Source organism: Phyllostomus discolor, chromosome 1 (genome assembly GCF_004126475.2).
Source record: "Phyllostomus discolor isolate MPI-MPIP mPhyDis1 chromosome 1, mPhyDis1.pri.v3, whole genome shotgun sequence".
Lineage (NCBI taxonomy): Eukaryota > Metazoa > Chordata > Mammalia > Chiroptera > Phyllostomidae > Phyllostomus > Phyllostomus discolor.
Genome location: NC_040903.2, coordinates 11077859 through 11097507, shown reverse-complemented (window position 1 = coordinate 11097507; position 19649 = coordinate 11077859). Strand labels below are relative to the sequence as shown.

Here is a 19649-nt window from a genome sequence, read left to right as displayed (position 1 = left end):
TAAGTCAGGAGTCCTGAGCTTGTGGCCAGATGATGCCGCCACCCAGGCATGTTATCCAAGTGGTTTATTTCTCTGGGGCTCAGGCTGTTTCTCTTTGAAATGTGGAACAACATTTTTACAGCACCTATAAAATGTACAACAAAGTATCCTTGGTTTCCTTTCTACTCTAATAATCTTTATTTTAAGAGCTGGTTCTGAGATGTCTTGATTTTATTGCTGACTCTACCATTAACTAACTAGGTCACCAGAACTAAGCCACTAGAAGTACCTGAACTTCTTTTTTTTACCTTTGTTAGACAACATCCCTTCCAAGCCTAGGGACCCGTCAATTCTGAGCCCTAAATGTAAAATTTCAACTTCACAAGTAAAATTATAAGAAATGAAAGACAAATACAATATGATCTCACCTTTAACAGGAACCTAAACAACAAAACAAAGAAACAAGCAAAATATAACCAAAGACACTGAAATAAAGAACAGACTGACAGAGTTCAGAGGGGAGAGGAGAGGGAATTCAGGGGAATTTCAGGGGGAAGGGGAAGGGTTTACAGGAACAAGTATAAAGGACATGGATAAAAACTAGGGGTGGGTGGAAATGGGAGGGAGGAGGGGAGGGCTGGGTGGGTGGGTTGGGATGGGAGTAAAAGATAGAAAATTGTACTGCAACAACAATTTAAATAAAATTTTAAAAATAAATTAAAAAATAAGTGGAGGCAATCTCGGCATATCAAACTCAGTAACTAATTTTCTTATGTGTAAGGAAATGTGAAAAATAAGGTCGTATGGGGAGAAGAAAGAGTACTGTTACATCTCTGGAGCCCTGACCTGTGCTGAAATCTAGACTCCAGGACACCAGTTATTCATCATCCTGTTAGCAAATACTCACTGAGCATCTAAGGAAATCACAGTCAGATGGAGCCAGACCACAGACGGTTTGGTAGACGGTCTTCCTTTGCCTCACGAGTCCGTGTCTGTGCCCAAGCCAGACACTTGCAGGGCCTTGCCTCCTTCCTCTCACCCCGTCACAACAAGTAGCATCCCTCCCCCCTTTTAAAAAGCTCTCAGGGTCTCCAAATGCCAGCCAGGAGAAATCCAAATGCCACCGGAATCCTCAGTGCCTTGCATGGTGCAATCTATTGAGCCCAAAGTTATATCAAATTAGAACACCCGCCACTTAAACATACAACAGAGTTTACCAAGAATGGGAACCTTTTCAGGTGAAAATATATGACATCCATAAAAACAATTGATCACATGTCTTTAAGGTAGTCGAAAGAAAAGTGCCTTGTCTATGAAAAAAAAGAATACCTAATATTTACTGAACATGTAATATGTGCCTAGGACTGTCCTAGCCCTTTGCATATAGTATCTCATTTAATCTTCTCCCGATGACTCTGTGAAGTGCATATTGCTATCATTTTACAGGAAACTGAGTCACAGGGAGAGAAACAGCTTGTCCAAGGTTATGCAGGTGATGTTTGGTAGAGCTGATATTCAAGTTCAGGCAGTCTGCCCTCACCACATTATTAACAATTGTTCTCTGCACAGTGTACCTAGGCTGGGAAACCAGCTTGACTCCCAGGAGACCTGCCAAGGTACATTGAGAAGAATAAGAAGTCCTCTGAACCACAATAGACAGGACCTTGAGGGTATGCCCCCCATGTCAATCTTTCAAGTGAGAGCAGATACATTTAAGAAGAATGGTAATTATATCGGCTCACATTTGTACATTTAAAAAATCTCAACATGGTTTGTTCCGAGGCATCATTCATGGTGAATTCTGCTTGCTACGGTAAAGGCATCCACCCTGGTTATATAAATAGAGTAACAAGAGACCTGCTTAATGAAGCTCATTATAAACTATGCAAAATCTCTTTTTTTTTCCTCCCTGAAATAAGTTAAACACACCACTTGTCAGCTCATCTCTCCATAGGGCACTAAATACTTCCAGAACTCTGTGTAAGAGTTTTGCTCTGTCAAGAGCAAAACAACTTTGCAGATAAAAATTGGCTGCCAATTTTTATCTGCAGCCAATTTTAGTAACTCTGCAATGGAACTTTCCACCATTGCATTAAGTTGTTTGCATACTCAAGGATTTCTTCCGGCAGCTCACCAGTACTCAACGGACACCCACCCTGGATATAATGGTTTTACATATTATTCTGACCCAACTGTGTACCTGTTTAGTTCATTGAAAACACTGTTACTGATGCATATGTTTAAGCAATCCTTTGAATTATATTTAAAGGTAAGAGGGGAAAGAAATACCACCATTATTTTGAGAAACTGAGTGTATAATCTACCTCATAAAATATATGGCCTTCAATATCCTTAACCACTGGGGTAAAGCATTCAGGAAAAATAATCCTTAAGGAAGTATTGGCACTTGAGAGCTGGGGAAGAGGTTGGTGTGACCTCTGACCTCCCTTGTTTGGAGAGGACAATTCTCTATTGCTACTATGACTTTGTTTTTTGACCACCTTTAAAAAACCAATTCACAAAGTAAAAGGTAAATAGGAGATTTATTTGACAAACTAAAAAGCAATTCATAAAGTTAAAGGTGAATACATGTTTTGTTAAAAATCCCAATAAAAATAAAGATTAAAAGTTGTAAAGTAGAAATGGATTTTCAACAGAAGATAAAAGGCTAAGAGCCAATGAGCTAAAAGGTTACACTTTTTAATATAAAAAAAAGGTTAAGGTAAAAGGCTGAAACCCACGAGATGAAACATTTTAAATAACCAAGTAGATTTGATCAAGGGTCAAGCATAGAAGCACTTAAAAATGAAAACTGCACTAAGAAAAGAAAACAATAAGGAAATGTGTATACTTCTAAAATGAGAAAGTAGAAAGCTCAGAGATTAGAGAGACAAAGGAGAAGTAGCAGAAGAGGGTGGAAGGGAGAACTAAAGGGGGGAAATACCTACTCAGAGGAAGTGTTGGATGTCAGAGAACGTTAGTGTCACCAGGCAGCGTCATAAGACATTGGGACAGAGAGCCTTCCCAAACCGTGTACTGTTATTCAAAGCCTTGACTCCCACCCAGGACCCAGACAGGGCACCTGGGCACCTTTAAGACCACACAATCCCCTTCCAACAAGGGACCGACACTTTCCAAGTCACTGCTGTCTCCACTTCACTGGCTGTAGGCGAGCCTGCGTTTTTAGTCAGAAAAACCCCAAGTTCTGTCCCACTCGACTCCCTATCGACTGTGTGACTTGGGGCAAGTTTCTCAAACTCACTGGCTCTCGGTAGCTTATCTAAATTGCAAAACTGAAAAATGACAGTAATAATAGTAACGTGTCTGTGCCTCATTCGTAGTATTTTTATTATTTCACTTGTAGAAATAGTCCCTGCGAAACACTAAGCAGTTCCCAGATGGGTCTCCCTTAATCCCCCCACCCATCAACGGTCCTATTATTCATCCTGGAGGAGAGTCAGCAACTTCACCCAAGTCTCCCCTGTGTCCACAGCATTTCTGGCCAGAGAGCCACAGAGATGTCTGTCATCTGTGGCTTTGGTGTAGGTAGCTCACTGCTGTGACCTTGAAATTCCAGCCCTTTACAGAAAGGAGGTGGGCAACGGTGTGGGGGGGAAGCACGGTTAAAGGAGATGGAGTCAATTCTCCTGGCTTGGACTTGGACTTGGACTTGCTATAGAATTCTTCTGTCGGATATTGAAATGCTGACCACAGTCTTCCCTTTTCAACATTTTAGACTCGACAACGTATGCACATTTCCTGTTCAACGCATTTGACACAGACCACAATGGAGCAGTGAGTTTTGAGGTAAGTCTTTGAGTTTTTCTTTAATGTGACTTCTAATGAGTTTTCTTTAATGTGACACTGAGAGAGGATTAGTCTTTTTAGCTGGAAAATTTGAGCTTGGATTTTAATTTTTTTTTGCCTTTTGAGATTTTTATTCTTTCTCATTATTATTATGGTAAGAACACTCAACCTGAGATCCACCCTCTTAACAAATATTTAAGTGCACAATACATTGTTACTAGCTATGGGCACCATGCTATAGGGCAGATCTTTAGAGCTTACTCATCTTGCTTGACTGAAACTGTTTATGCCCGTTGACTGGTAACTCTCTACTTCCCCTTCCCCCAGCCCCTGGCAGTCACCATTCCACTCTTCGATTATGTGGGTTTGACTATTTTAGCAATGAACTGTAAAAATGATCTCTGACTGTTTTAGATACTTCATATAGGTGGAATCATGCAGTATTTGTGCTTCTATGATGCCTTATTTCGTTTAGCGTGAGGTTGTCAAGGTCCATCCACACCATTGCATGTTGCAGAAATTCCTTTCTCTTTTCAAGGGTGAATGGTATTTCACTGTATGTATGTACCACTTTTTCTTTACCCATTCATCTGTCCACAGGTATTTCATTACTTCTCCATCTTGGCTAATGTGACTAGAGCTGCAGTGAAGATGACAGAGAAATTTGAGATCTCTACTCCAATTCTTTTGGATAAATTTTAAGAAGTGGGATTGTTAGATCATATGATTGTTGTTTTTAATTTTTTTAAGAACCTCCATACTGTTTTCCATGGTGGCTGTACCATTTTGCATTCCTACCAACTGTGTGCAAATTTTCCAAATCCTCCATGTCTTCGCCAATACAAGCCATCTTTCATTGTTTTGATAACAGACACCCTGATAAGGGTCAGGTGACACTGGATTGTGGTTTTGACTTGCATTTCACTGATGACTGGTGACAATGAACACTTACTTAATACACCTATTGGCCACTTATGTGTCTTCTTCAGAGAAATAAATGCCTGTTTAAGTCCCCAGACCATTTTTTAAATTGGGTTACTAGATTTTTCGTTTACTCTTGAGTTATAGGAATTTCTTAGATATTGTGGAGGTAACCCCTTATCAGATATAAGGTATATCAATCTTTTCTCCCATTCTATAAGTTGCCTTTTCACTCTCTTGTCTCCTTTGCTGAACAGGCACTTTTTCATTTGATGTAATTCAACAATTTTACTTTTTAAAATTTTTATTTATTTAAATTTTTAGACAGAGGGGAAGGGAGGGAGAAAGAGGGAGAGAAACATCAATGTGTGGTTGCTTCTCACATGCCCCCAACTGGGGACCTGGCCCACAACCCAGGCTTGTGCCCTGACTGGGAATCAAACCTATAACCCTTTGGTTCACAGGCCAGTACTCAATCCACTGAGCCACACCAGCCAGGGCTCAAGGTTTTTATTTATTCTTTTATTTCCTGTGCTTTTGGTGTCACATCCATGAAATCATTGCCAATTCCAATGTCATGACATTTCCCTCCATGTTTACTTCTCAGAGTTTTGTGATTTCAGGTCTTAATCTGTTTTAAGTGATAATTGTGTAGAGTGTAAGGTAAGGGTCCAATTTCATTCTTTTGGGTGTGTATACCCATTTTTCCTAACCCCATTTGCTGAACAAACTATCCTTTCCCTTCCCCCATCGTGTATTCTTGGCACCTGCATCAAAGATCAGTTGACTAGATATATTTCTGAGGTCCCTATTCTGTTCCATTAGGTCTACATGTTTATCTTTATGCCAGTACCATATGGTTTTGATTACTATAACTTTGTAATATATCTTAAAGTCAGGAAGTTTGATGCCTTAGTAGAGGCTATAGGAACGGCTTTGGGCCATTACTAAATAACAATAAGGGTGACTGGAGCACAAGCACTGCAGTGCTGTAACAGTGGATCTGATAACGAAGACTGCCACTAAGTGACCAGGGAGTAGGGGGCGTCTACAGCGTGCAGACACTGGACAGAAGGACGATTCACATCCCTGGCAGATGGAGCAGGACCTCGTGAGATTTCACCACCCTACTCAGAATGACGTGCAATTTTTTTAAAAATAAATTGTTTATTCTTGAATTTTTCATTTAATATTTCTAGGCTGTGATTGACCATGGGTAACTGAAACCAAGGGAAGTAAAACCATGGATAAGGGGCGTGCTACTGTAGCTGCTATTTATTCCCAAGAGTCCAGAGAGTAGCTGATGAAAGCCTGGGCTACAATCAGGGCCACTGGAGATGAAAAAAAAGGGGTGGCAGATCAAGACATATTAAAATTGGTGGAATTCTACTGCAACACAATCTGTCATGCTGAGGGGGTGAAGGTCATGTATTCATGGCCAGCTGCCTGGAAGAAGGGCTGTGTGAAGTCAGGATGAGAAAAGAAAGGCGCAGCCGTCTGAGATGACTGTCAACAGCCACGGGGCAGGGTCACGAGGGCAGCAAAGTGCCTCCTCTTGCGTGCAAGGTGCTCCCGCAGACTGAACGCTACTAAAATGACGAATCTGGGCCAGGAACTTCAACGTGTCCACTCACGTAACTTAACCTAGAAATATCAACAAGCAGAGAGGAGTAGAAGCTGGCGGTGGCTGAGCAGGAGGTGTGGACTGAGAACACTGCAGAGGTCAAGGCCAGGGCAGTGGGCTTTATCTTGGATGTGGCGGCAGCAGTTAGTGGGGGGGACTGGGGGTCATGTGAGAGTGTCACAGGTACCAGGTCTCCACTGGTGGCAGCTGACCATCACCCCATAATAATGTTGTATTAGCGTTTGCTTCATTTTACCTACAAGACTAATTCCAGTGCAGCCTTAGGGTAGCTACACTATTGATATCGAAGTTTCCAGTTAAGCTCATGAAATCTTTTGTAGCTAATTTGCAGAGAGTGGGGTGAGGTGAAAACTGCTAGTGATTTCATTCCTGGAAATTACTTATGTGACAGAAACGTACCATCAATTACCTATAGCACATCGCACTTAATTTCACATGCAAATTTAGTCTAGTGTTAATGATACAAGGTCTGCATACCATTGTTATTTTCATATTTATGTAAAATTCTGATAATTATGATGAATGTCGATTGTAATTTGGGAAATTAGTTATAATGGCTATATACTATAAGCATGCTGGGAAATGTCTGTCTTTCAAAGGCAAACTAATGACTAAATAAATGTTATATTAAAATCAGATTCAACACTAGGCGATTGTAGTTATTTTTCTACGTTGATTCGCTACCTGGAAGGTCTCTAGAAAACAAAGTGATTAGCAGTGAACATATTCTGAGTAGCGATAGCATTTCGAGAGGTGCCACGGAGATCGCTCTGCCTCACAATAAAAGGAAATGGATTTTTCTGCCTAATTTGCTTAAAGCCTGAAGGGCAAGAGTGAATGAAACAGGAGGGGGCCTGGGTCCAGAAATGACTGAATCTGAACCCCACTTTGGTCCCAAGTGGCTGTGAGACCCGGTGCTGAGACTATAAACCCTCTGGGCCTCGGCATTCAGGTCTGCAAACCGCCAGCAAGCAGAGCTTCTTCACGGGGTGATGGAAGAAGGAACAGTTAATCATGTCGGTCAAAGGTGTGGCTCAGCACCTGGCGGGAAATTCAGGTTCGATATTTATTAGACATTAACCATAGCATTTATTACGCTGGAGATTACTCTATCAAAGCCAGTGAATAACATTGGTCATCTTGTAGACAGGCATCTCATATCATTGGGCATATTCAAGAGAATGCTGAGGGATTGCTCCGTCTGCGATGCGCTGAAAGACAGGACTACATCTGATTATATAATAAGCATTTACTGTGTAGCAGTCACTGCACTACGTGTTTACAATTAGCATTAACAATAACAACAGGTACGCACAGTAACACTAACTGACCCTTCTTTTGCACTCATTATGAGGCAGGCCTTTTGCTGAGAAAATTACATAGGCTAATTTAATCTTCCTAAGTACTATTATCTCCTATTTAGCAAATGATTCACAGAGGACTTAGGTAACCTGCCCAAGGCCACTCAGGAAGTAGGGGAACCAAGATTCAAACTCAGGCAGTCTGGCCCCAGCATGTAGCTCTCTGCACCTGTGCACCTGCACTATCTGGCCTGGGCGGCGTGTGCAGATCTGCAGCCAGATCTGAAGTCCACAGAGCCAGCGGGTTTTGTCCTTCAGAGTCCTGCAGATTGAGAAAGGTAAAGCTGTGCATGTACTCTCCATTTTTAACACCTCCAGCAGGGTCTGCAGCTTGCTACAGTGAAATGTGTCATACCTGTGCAGCAAAAAGATGACAAATGATAACTGTGGCAGAGACTGCTACTGATCACCAACGTCCAGGTGCTCCACTCCGTGGTCACATGATGCGGCCATAATCCCCACCTGCCCTGCAGTCAGGTGGGGCCGAGACTGAGTTTTTACCCAGCTGATATGGGTGGGAGTGACAAGATCCCCTCCCTCTATCTTTCCGTCTGTGGAGCCTGGGAGGTCACATGTTTTAGTTAGTCTCACACCACAGGGGAAGGAGCCTGGGTGTCGGAACAACTGTGTGAAAGAGAGCCCTCTTCACTCATTTCACTGTTTGTGGGTGACAAGGAAGCTCACATTGCGCTAAGCCAGTAAGATTTGCAAGTATTGATATAGCTGTTAATGTCCTCTGATTAATGCAATAGAAATAGATGATGAAGATCCGATAGATAGATAGATAGATAGATAGATAGATAGATGATAGATAGATAGAAAGAAAAACTAATTAGAAATATTTTAATGTTAGTTCACTTCAGGTTTTGACGCCACATAAGTTTTGGCAGCAAAATTGACCACCTCCCTCTGTCTTCACAGTAAGTGGCTTTAGTTTACAAGAAAACCGTTTTGGAGGAAGGTGGTGAATTGCAGATAAAAAGTGAAGGACTGTAGTGGACCATTCTGCGTGGCGTGGGCCCAGCCCCCAGTGGCAAACATTTACTGCAAAGTAACTTCCTAAAAACCACGCTAAACTTTCCAAAGGACCAGTGTAACGGGTTCAACCACTTTTGCCTTTTCATTTGCAAATATCCCTCTTCTGCAATGTGATTGCGGGCATCCTCTCCTTTGTTTTCTGTATAAGGTAACCACCTAAAGCGAGCCTGTGCATAGTTAATGAGGACCTTCTTCTAAGGTGCCCAGTAAGACAGTGAAAGCTCATTGGAGCGAGGGCCAAGGCTTTTGCTCCCCCTGAGAGAGAAGCCACTCACCCTTTTCTTCCACAGGATTCGGTAGTCCCTGTGAATTTTTGTTTCAGCTACAATGCCGTGGACCCACACCAGCAGGGGTCCACAACATCGGACCTGTATTACTAGCCACATGTTATTGATAAAGGATCCCTAACTCAGGGAGAGTAAGGTATTAACTCTGTATTTAGCTAGACATCAAGAAGCGGGGCAAAGGGGAATCAGACACTGAATTTAATAAACTGGGGGCATGAGCCTGCCTGCTTCACCAGGAAGCTGCAGCTTTACATACTCCAGGGGCCACAGCGTCATTCTGACCAGGGGATTCACACTCCTCCCTCGCCCTCCGCCAGCACTGAACTGGTGGGGGCCACAGGGGTGATGATAGACCACAGAGCCCGGGAAGCGAAAGTAGGAGGTGCAAACTCATCTAAAGCCCATGAAAGCCTGGAAATGATTTGATCATTTTGGAAAAGCACCTGGTCCATCCCAAGCTAATATAGTCTGAGGGGAACAAAGACGCTTGCTTGCTTGCTCGTTTGATCTTGCTTGTGAGCTGCACTTGTGCAGTAGGCTCACACATTTTCTCTCCATAGCCATGTGCCCCTACTGCCCACAGGGCCCACGGCATCTGGGAGGGAGCCCGAACACCAAGCACAGCAATGGACTGCAGGTGGAAACACAAGCTACACTGGCCAGATGCTGGACTGGACTGGACTTTAATATGGCACAGTATTGTTATAAAAGGCAGGGGGTCCTGGGGTGACATACTATTACCGAAAGGAACCCCCCAGGTTTGTTATGTCTGTCGCCTTATAGGAAAGACATCTCTCAATGCCAGAGATGCATGAAAAGGAAAGGAAATGTTTGTTTAATGCTATACAAACTTAAAGTAGTGACCTAATGTCTTCATCAAAATCCCAAAGTCCCTTAAAACGCCCACAAACACACACAGTCCTTCCTTCCCCCTTTGCCCAGTCTGGGGTACTGTATCTCAGGAAAAGAAATAGAAGCCCATGACTCAGGCAGCCCCCAGTTCTTCCCAGTAATCTGTCTCGGCTGGTAGGCCTCCCTCGGTTCCCGGCACCATCAGCTGTGTTGCCAGGATCTCTGCTAAAGCCGGGTGGTGGTTCCCCCTTCTAAAGCTGTGGGGGTCTCCACCCTGGCAAAGCTTTGTGGCTCTCCTTTCTATTGCCACAGCTGCATGGTTCTCTGCAGTGCCACAGTTGAGTGGTCCTCTGTCTGCACTGCCACAGCTGCGTGGTCCTCTCTGCACAATGGCTCTGGGAGTCCCTATTCTGGCAAAGCCGAGTGGTTCTCCCTCCAATGGCTGCCATGTCTCAGTTTAAATCCCCGCGCCCATCCTCCTCTGCAGCCCCATTTCCAACTCCTCCCACAATTGGCTCTACCTGCCAGCACTCTCATATCCTTCCAGCTTTACTGGGCTGCCATTGTGAGTCTGGGCAGGTGTGGCCCCATGTCATGGAGCCAGTCTTTTCCAAGCTCCCACGCAGGTGCTGTAACTTGGGGGACCTGCCCCCCAGTTACATCTTGGTGGGGAAGTTCCTTCCATTCCCCTGGCTCAGAGCACGGCCACAGCTATTTAACATATCTATGCAACCAGTTAAAGGTTATAGGTATGTTAAATGACCACACCAGAGGTTAGCTGCAAAGCTGTTGCTATGCAAAACAGCTCTCAATGGCCCTGCTCCATGTGTGCCTTCCCCCAACCTACACGTATCGGGGAGAGGGGGAAGGACATCTTATATATCTTTCTAATATTTCCTAGACACCTTGAGTTCTGGACCCCACTCCAAATCCCTATTTGGGCCCCCCCCCCTCTTGGCTGCACCCTGCTACAGTATCTCTGGACGTGGACTCCATTCCTGGCCCTGATTTTCCATGGCAGGACAGACAGAGGGAACCCAGGGGTGGCTCATTGCTTCCGCAGGAATAAACCATCTCGCCTCCCTGTAATCTCCCACGCGTGTGCCCTTGGATTGTTTCCTCAGGATCCCATGGAAGAACCTGATCTCCACCGGCAACAAAGTGACTTGTCTGAAGCCGTTCAGTTAATAAATGGCAGAATCAGGATTGAACCTCAGCTCTGCTTAAGTCCCTAAAGCCTCCAGCTTTAACCAAGGCTCAGCAAACTTTTCTGTAAGGGGCCAGATAGTCAACATTTTTAACTTTGCAAGATACACAGTCTCTATCGCCTCGACTCAGTTTTGCTGTTGCAGCACAAAAGCAACAACAGACAAATTCTAAATAAATGGGCACAGCTTTGTTCCAATAAAAAGTCGATTTCTTGAAACAGATGGTGGTCCAGACGTGAGCCCTGGGCCATGCATAGACAGACTTGCAGCCCCCATTCTCGACCATCCCAGGAGACGGCCTGCTAACGAGGGGGAGCCCAAGCCATCGTGTTTGCCAGATGACGTCTGAAATGCACTTCTAGGATTCAGTTACTGTCCCACTTCCACAACGACCATTCAGGAATCCATCCCATCCACAAAACTCAGAGCACAGGCCTGCGGTCAGTCTCTGGTTCTGCCGCTCACTGTGCAGCCCAGGGCTCCGTCCCATATTTCCTCCGAGCCTCCATCCCTGGCACGGGGACAGCAGTACCTGTTCCCAACAGGTGCCTGAGGCTGACACAGAATATTACACAGAGATCGCCCAACATGGGCCCCCCCCCACACGTCAGGAAACCATAGTCACTATTACAGTTAAATCGCGGGGTCCTGGGGCACTTTAACCCAAGATGTCCATGCCTTTCCTAAGGAAAAAAATCAAAATAATGAGAAATAGAGAAAAACGTTTACCACAACATCATTTATAATGAAGAAAAATGTCAATTCATTAACATATCCAGCAGTAGAAAGCACAGTTAAATAAATTATCATATATTTGTATGACATAGCAGTGTTTCAAACTCCAGATTGCGACCATTAGTAGACGGGGGAATAAATTTAGAGATTAATGACAAGGCTCCTAAAAAAAAAAGTAATGGAAGAGAAATGGAAATAGAGTCATAAGTTTAGTTTCTAGTGTATGATTTTATGTGTGTATGCATCCATATAGGATGCTATTTAAAATATAATTCTTAGTGTGGTTTTGGACCCAAAATGTTAAATGTTCAGAAGCCATTGTGAAAGTATTTTATTAGATTAAACCATATGAAATTACTATTCTTAACAAATATGCTCCAAAATTAGCAATTTCATGTGGTTCGATTTAATATGTGGTTATTGAATGATATCACAATAAATTTTCAGTGATGTGAAATGCTTATAATTGTAAGTGAAATATACAGGATTAAATGTATACATATGACCATTGCTATAAATGTATGCTAAACTATGCATACAAAATGGAAATGTTCAGTGTGAACACGTGATAGGATTACTTGTTATTGCAATTTTCTTTGGTAGAGTTTTCTATATTTTTTACATAAATCAAGCATTCTATGTATATATTTATCATACTTTGTATTTATGATGCTGCTTAAAAACTCATTAATTTTTAATGGCCTCCAGTGAAATCAAAACAAATAACTCTTTTAATTTCAATAAATATGACTGTAATCACTTACCAAGGCACTAAATTACCTAAATAGACAGTATTGTATATCAGTCAAGGTAGGTACATTATGTCTTCTACTTGATAAAATCGAGCTTCAGATCTTAGAAAATATAGTTCTTATTATTTTTAAGACATGTTGATACATTTTATTAGTTTCAACAAATGCAACTTCTGGTAGTACCCAAGTTGTGTCTTTCAAATATTTAATAGTAGCTCAGTCACTGTGGATGGGAGGTCACACCAGAGGAAATTAATAACCTTTAAAAAGTTTATGAAACTATGTAAGCAAGCATAAAGTAAGAAATATATGAAACATGTATACAACTTTCCCTGCTGAATCTGCCACGGCCTAGCTGAGTTAACCATTTTAACCTTTGGCGAGTCACTTAATGTTTTACCATCTGTAAGTGGAGGCTGATTGTGGCAAATGCCCCGAATGCATGATTCTAAGCCCAAGTGCCCTTGGGCAGGTGGGGGGCCGGAGGACTGCAGTACCAGCGTGGTGACCAGCACCAAGGCTCTCGGTAAACGTTTGTAGATCAATAAAGCTGGTTCTGAAGAAGACTGGTTACTATAAAGCACACGTCTATGCCCTTCGCTTCCTTTTGCTTGGTCATAAGGAAATGGGAACTAGAATTCAGTATCCATCCCCCTTTATCATTTTTAACCATCAGGGAAGCACCAGGAGTTGAAAAGACAATCCTTCCCCATTGCTGCTCTCAGCATCCTTGCTGGAAATCAGGGGCCCTAGACATGTGAGTTCACCCCTGGATTTTGAAGTCCGTTGCCTTGGTTTCTATGTGTGCCCTGCACCAGTGCCATACCATACTGCTCTGTAGTGAGTTTTGAAATTGGAAAGTTTGAGTTCTCCAACTTTGCTTCTCTTTTTCAATATTGTTTTGGCTATCTGGGGCCCCTTGCAATCCCATATGCATTCGAAGATCAGTTTTTCCATTTTTGCAAAAGAAGTCAATGGTCATTCTTGATAAATTTGTTTAATAAAGTGGGAATTGAATGCTTCCTTAACATAATAAAAGTCAGTATCATGCTGAATGTAAAAACACTAGAAATAGTCTCATTAAATTCAGTAACAAAATAAGGAAGTCTACTATCATTGTACATATTATTCAATACATTAAAGATTATTAAAAATATAAAAATACATAAAAGAGGTAAAATGAACTCCATTTGAAGCTCAAATGATCATGAAATGGAAAACCCAGGTGCAGCAATTGAAAAACAATCATATACAATAGGAAAACTCTGTTAGTTGGCAGCGTACAAAATCATTATACAGAAATCAATAGTTTTCATATGTATTATAGAAATAAAAATTATAATATATAATAGAGGAAAATACCTCATTTAGAACAGCAACAGAAAGACTAAAATATTGGAAATAAATATGATTAAGAAATAGGAACACACACTTTGGAAAAAACAAAGATACCTGGAACATGCTGGAGTTTGTTATGCTAAACAATGGCCCCCCAAAGGGACCACATCCTACTTCCTGGAACTTGTGGCTCTGTTACCTTACGAGGTGAAAGAAAGTTTGCAGATGTGACTAAGGTTCTTGAGGTGGAGAGTTCATCCTGGATTAGCTGGACGGGCCCGGTGTTATTGCAAGGGTCCTTCTGAAAGGGAGGCAGAGAGATTGGAGTAAGAACACTGGAGTAAGCTATGACCGCAGGCAGCGGTGGGAGTGTGTGCTTTAAAGGTGAAGGAAGGGTTCGCAAGTGGAGCGATGTGGGTGGTCTCTAGAAGCTGGTGGCAGTGTGGGAGCATACTCTCTCTTCAGACGCCCCTGGAGGGAGGTAGCTCCACCTCCGCCTGCATGCCAGCCTGGTGAAACCATTTGAGATTCCCAAGCCCCAGAACCATAAGATAATGAATGTGCATCATCTCATACCCCTAAGTCTGTGGTCATTGGCCGCAGCAGCAATAGGAAACCAATACTCTCCGTGACAAAAGTAACTTGGACAAGGGAAAGAAAGGTGTTCTGCAGTCTTGAGTAGGAAGAGTCATCACAAGCACTTGTCAAATCCGCCAGGGTTGATCTGAAAACTTACCTCAAACCCTGTATATACCCCTGACTTTAAGAAGCAAATGGTATCATCTCCATTTTACAGATAGGAAAATTGAGGCCAAAGGATGTTGTCTGAGAACCCAAAGCTCTCGAGTGACACAGCTGGAACTTGAATTCAGGGAGTCTGGCTTCCAGCTTCGTGCTCTTTCACAGCCACCTGCGTGCACGGTAGAACGTGGTTTCTAAGTAAGGTTACAACCGGCCCAGAGGTTAAGGACAGTCCTCATGTCTTCTAGCAGGTGTTTTTCATGGGAAGGGTGTCATGTTTGTGTTTGCCTTTTGAAAGATACCGTTTTATTAGATTCCCTTCTGGAAGAATTGTGCACCCTTGTACGGGAAAGCCAACAGCACTTACAGCATGCATCTTGGTACTTGTGATGTCTGTTCTGACACAATTTCCAGTTCCAACATTGAGCTAAGTCACAGTTCCCAATGAGAAGATGAGAACGTCTCCTCTAAGGTGTGGCTGAGGCTCACAAAGGATTCTCAGAAACAAAGCTCCAAGAATACAAGGATAATGTTGCTAAATAAATGGTTCAAAATCCAGAGGGCTGTAGTTGTTGCTGCCATCCTTGAAGGGAGGATTTTACCTGGGTTTGTATTTTACTTCTTTGGAAATGTCATATCAATTTGTATTTTTTTAATTTCTTTTTAGGATTTCATCAAGGGTCTTTCTATTTTGCTCCGGGGGACAGTACAAGAAAAACTCAACTGGGCATTTAACTTATATGACATAAATAAAGATGGCTACATCACTAAAGAAGTAAGAACTACTTCTCCAACAGCTATCCTTTGGGGCATTTTCATTTTTTGACTTCAAAATGTTAATTTGCAATTATTAATTTGGAAATTACTCTTTCAGGATATCTAAAATATTGTATGTAGTGGTAAAGAAATATTCTAATAAAATGTGGAATGGGTAGGAATAGTTTATGTTGAATCTGTACAGTAGATATAAAACATGTAAGCATTATACCCTGTTTCCTAATGGCATTTTAATAAACACCATGAATAAACTATAGATTGTGTTTGGAATTAGACAGGAATAAAATGTATCCAAACCACATTAGAATGACCTTCTCTGTCCCCATATAACATGACCCAAGTGGAAACATGCAATTGTTAAGCCAAACAGATTGCGTGATGACTTGTATTGCATAGGAAATGACCTGATAGAATGGTGGGGCCCCCAAACACTTCCAGGCAGGCCATGCAAGAAAGAAGAGCCACAGACCAAATAAGATATTCATATCAAATGATTCATTAAAGTGACATGAAACACGATGAGAAGCAATAAAAAAAAAGAGATGGGGTAAGGCAACAAATTTAGGATAAGGTGCAAGTGGGGTTGAAGAATCCCGTTACCTGAATCCTGGGAGGGCTTATGTATCTTGTGCGCTGTCGCTCTGCCCCTCAAGGAAAAGGAATCCTGGGCCAGTGACATGAACTTGCTCTGCTGGCGACAAAGGGACAAGTGCACCTGAGCGCAGCTCCAGTGACACAGTTCACCTGGTCAATAGCCATGCGTTTTATTTGTGTTTCTTTTTTTTTTTTTTTAAGATTTTATTTATTTATTTTTAGAGAGGGAAGGGAGAGAGAGCGAGAGAGAGAGAAACATCAATGTGCGGTTGCTGGGGGTCATGGCCTGCAACCCAGGCATGTACCCTGGCTGGGAATCGAACCTGGGACACTTTGGTTCCCAGCCCGCACTCCATCCACTGAGCTATGCCAGCCAGGGCTTTATTTGTGTTTCTTGAGCAGAGGACACATGGGGTCCAGGACGTTCCTCACCAATGGGTGTCTGATTAACACCTCATGAATATGAATGTTTGTGTATATGGAGCATATCCTAAATAGTTAGTGCTTGTATATTCGGTATACAATGACATGAGCAATTAGTACTTGGGTGTCTCGGGAGTATCAGGTATCTCTTTGTATCAGGTACCTTTGTATCAGGTACCTTCAACTCTTTTCTAATCTTCCTTTGTTGAGTACAAACATGCTGTTTTTACCGCCCACACCCAATACACCCCCTGAAATCTGCCTGTGGCAAGCAAACTTCTTACTGCTTATCTAAGCTCAAAACATCTTCAAGAGTTTCACCAATGATTCATAAACTACAGACTAGTTTATTATTTATAGTAGAACTACAAACTCTCAAAAATAAATGTGTATTATATCTCTATAATGAACTCCATCCAGATTCTTTTATGTGGGAAATTCAATAAGAAGGAAAAAATGTGAAACAATAATTCTGAATGCCTAAATAATTGGCTATCATTGTTGCTGAGGTTGAAAGTAAATCAAAAACTAGATTTTGTTTTAATAAAATAATAATGAAATGTTAAGGTGTATGCCAGGCTCATTTGACTGGGTCTACATGTTTGATTTCTTCAGTTAAAGCTATAGTTTAAAAAAAAATAAAAATGGGGAAAATCCTAGTGAGTTTTGAGACTTAGTTTTAGTATAATTTTCATGATGTGGAGTTATATTTTATTCTCAATAGAAAAATTGATGATAACCATGTAAGATCTAAAATAATTCAATAAAACAAAGATAGTCTGTGTGAAATCTATGGAAACCCAAACATTAAACCAGAATATTTCTGATCAAGCTTGATATGTGGAAATTCTCTTCACTTCCAAACCAAGATCAGAGATATTTCTTACATTCTGATTCTGCTGCTTCCAATGCACAAAGCTGTTGGCTTTTCCTCACAACCAAAAGTCATGTAATGGAGAACCAAAGAAAAGGGAAAACCTTGAAATCGAGTGGCAATAATCTGTAAGACTCCTCAGGGTGGTGTCCTTGCGCGTCACTTGCAGCCTCATGGGCGTGCGTTTGGCTTTTCAGGAAATGCTCGACATAATGAAGGCCATATACGACATGATGGGCAAATGCACGTATCCCGTCCTCAAAGAAGACGCTCCCAGACAACACGTGGAGACATTTTTCCAGGTAGGACGGCAAAAAGGAAGTCAGAGAGAAACTGGGAGAGAAACTAAGAGGAAATTTTTATTTGTTTGTTTTCAAAGTGCCATGATGATTAAAAGACTTCCCTGAAAGGGATAAAACAATAGAATATACACCATCCTACCAACTTAATCATTTTGTTTTTGTATGTATTATAATAGTGATAACTACACTTATGGAACATTCACAATATATCTAGATAGAACACTAAACAATTGCCATGATTCCCAATTTTTTGTTTTTGTTTTTGGTGGGGGGGTGCGGTTTGCATTCAGTTCTCACAAGAACCCTATGAGGTTCTAAATCCTCATTAGCCCCATTTAACTGATGAGAAGACCAAAGTTCTGAAAGTTTCAGCACATTACCTGAGCTCTGGCTTAGCTCAAGGCCAAGTCAATGGCTCCAGATCTACCCCACCTACTGGTGACAAGGGAGGAGCCAAAAGGAGCCAGCCAGATGATTCCTATCACTGAGACATTATTAGTTCGTGTTCTGAAGCAGTTCTTCCCGCTCAAACAAGCGGTGGGTTTCTTGTCCCCCGCCCCCCATATCAGCATCAGCTCGGTTGGATCAGGTGTGAGGAGATCGCAGGGTAATGAATAATTTCATTCTTTTCTTCCTGAACAGAAAATGGACAAAAATAAAGATGGAGTTGTTACTATAGATGAGTTCATCGAAAGTTGCCAAAAAGTAAGTAACGGTAGGGAAGGAACCTTCCTTTTGCTTTCATAACAGCTAGACTGAGCATTGCCAGCCAGCCACCGCTTTCCCACTGTGACACAGCCGAGATAAGCCCGCCGCTCAGAAACAACCACCGGTTTCTGCATTAACTAATCAGCCCCAGTGCTGATTACAGTTACATCAGTAAGCCCTGCAGATGCAAACATTGCACATGGACTGGAGTTTTTGCTCCTTAAACCCTTTAGAGCACAGGTGGCAAACACAAGGCCTGCAGGCCCAATCCAGCCCTCCACTTTGTTTTATCCGGCCCTGCACCTTGTTTCCCGGCACCCGGTGGCAGCACCGAGCTCTCACTTAACTGTTAAGGAGCAGTTACATTTATTCGGTCCTAAAATTACATTCAGCCCTTTGAAGGCAACCACGAAGCTGATGTGGCCCTCAGTGAAATAGTTTGACACCCCTGCTTTAACAGAGTATTCGTCATTGAGAATAAAACATGTTCCATTTAGCCCTGGCTGGTGTTGCTTAGTAGATTGAGGGCTGGCCTGTGAACCAAAGGGTTGCTGGTTTAATTCCCAGTGAAGGCACATGCCTGGGTTGCGGGCCAGGTCCCCAGTAGGGGGAGCATGAGAGGCAACCGCACATTGATATTTCTCTTCCTCTTTTTCTCCCTCCCTTCCCTTCTGTCTAAAAATAAATAAAATCTTTACCAGAAAAAAAAAAAACCTGTGTCAGATTTAAATTGTTCTTTGCCTGGACTTCACTTACAACATATATGTTGTCTATTATATCTCCATAGCACTAGAATTCTGGTACAGTTAAGCATTCATCACAGCCCAAGCTTAGGGCTGATTGTTAAGAGAAACATCATTGCTTTAATGCACAAGGATAAGAACTGGCTGAAGTAATAACAGTCTCAGGTGCATAAAACAAAGAGGAGTAAATTCTCTCCGAGGAGAAATCTGGCTGGTGGGAGGCCAGTTTTAGCTTACCTGGAATTCTTTGACTTCGTGTGTGGCTACAACCACAATGAACAGTTTTAAAAACATGGATGCAGTTTGCTGGTGCTTTAGCTTTTCCACTTAAATATTGACACACTTCCCCTTTGCCGGTGCCTGCTTGTTTCTATACTCATACTCCAAGCGGGTAGCACCAACCTGCTCCACGCTGCTGTTGTGACCTGGCGCCTAGGAGTGGAGGTCATCACTAGCTCAGCCATCGTTCACCATTACTGTAGAAAGCTCACCGAATGCCATTCTCATACAGCCTCCACGTGCCCCCATGACGCACAGTCTGTCCCTTATGTTCCTAAGGAATAT

At 42.3% G+C, this 19649-nt stretch overlaps 1 protein-coding gene across 6 annotated transcripts in view; it reads left to right on the top strand.

Annotated features, from left to right (window-relative positions):
* KCNIP4 (potassium voltage-gated channel interacting protein 4) overlaps window positions 1–19649 on the top strand; it is a 927129-nt gene that overhangs the window by 905042 nt on the left and 2438 nt on the right. For all 6 annotated transcript variants that reach the window (XM_028506525.2, XM_028506530.2, XM_028506528.2 and 3 more), the window contains 4 exons: window positions 3716–3786; window positions 15332–15439; window positions 17530–17634; window positions 18277–18339. In XM_028506525.2, coding sequence (XP_028362326.1) covers window positions 3716–3786; window positions 15332–15439; window positions 17530–17634; window positions 18277–18339 — 347 coding nt within the window. The remainder of the gene's footprint in view (window positions 1–3715; window positions 3787–15331; window positions 15440–17529; window positions 17635–18276; window positions 18340–19649) is intronic.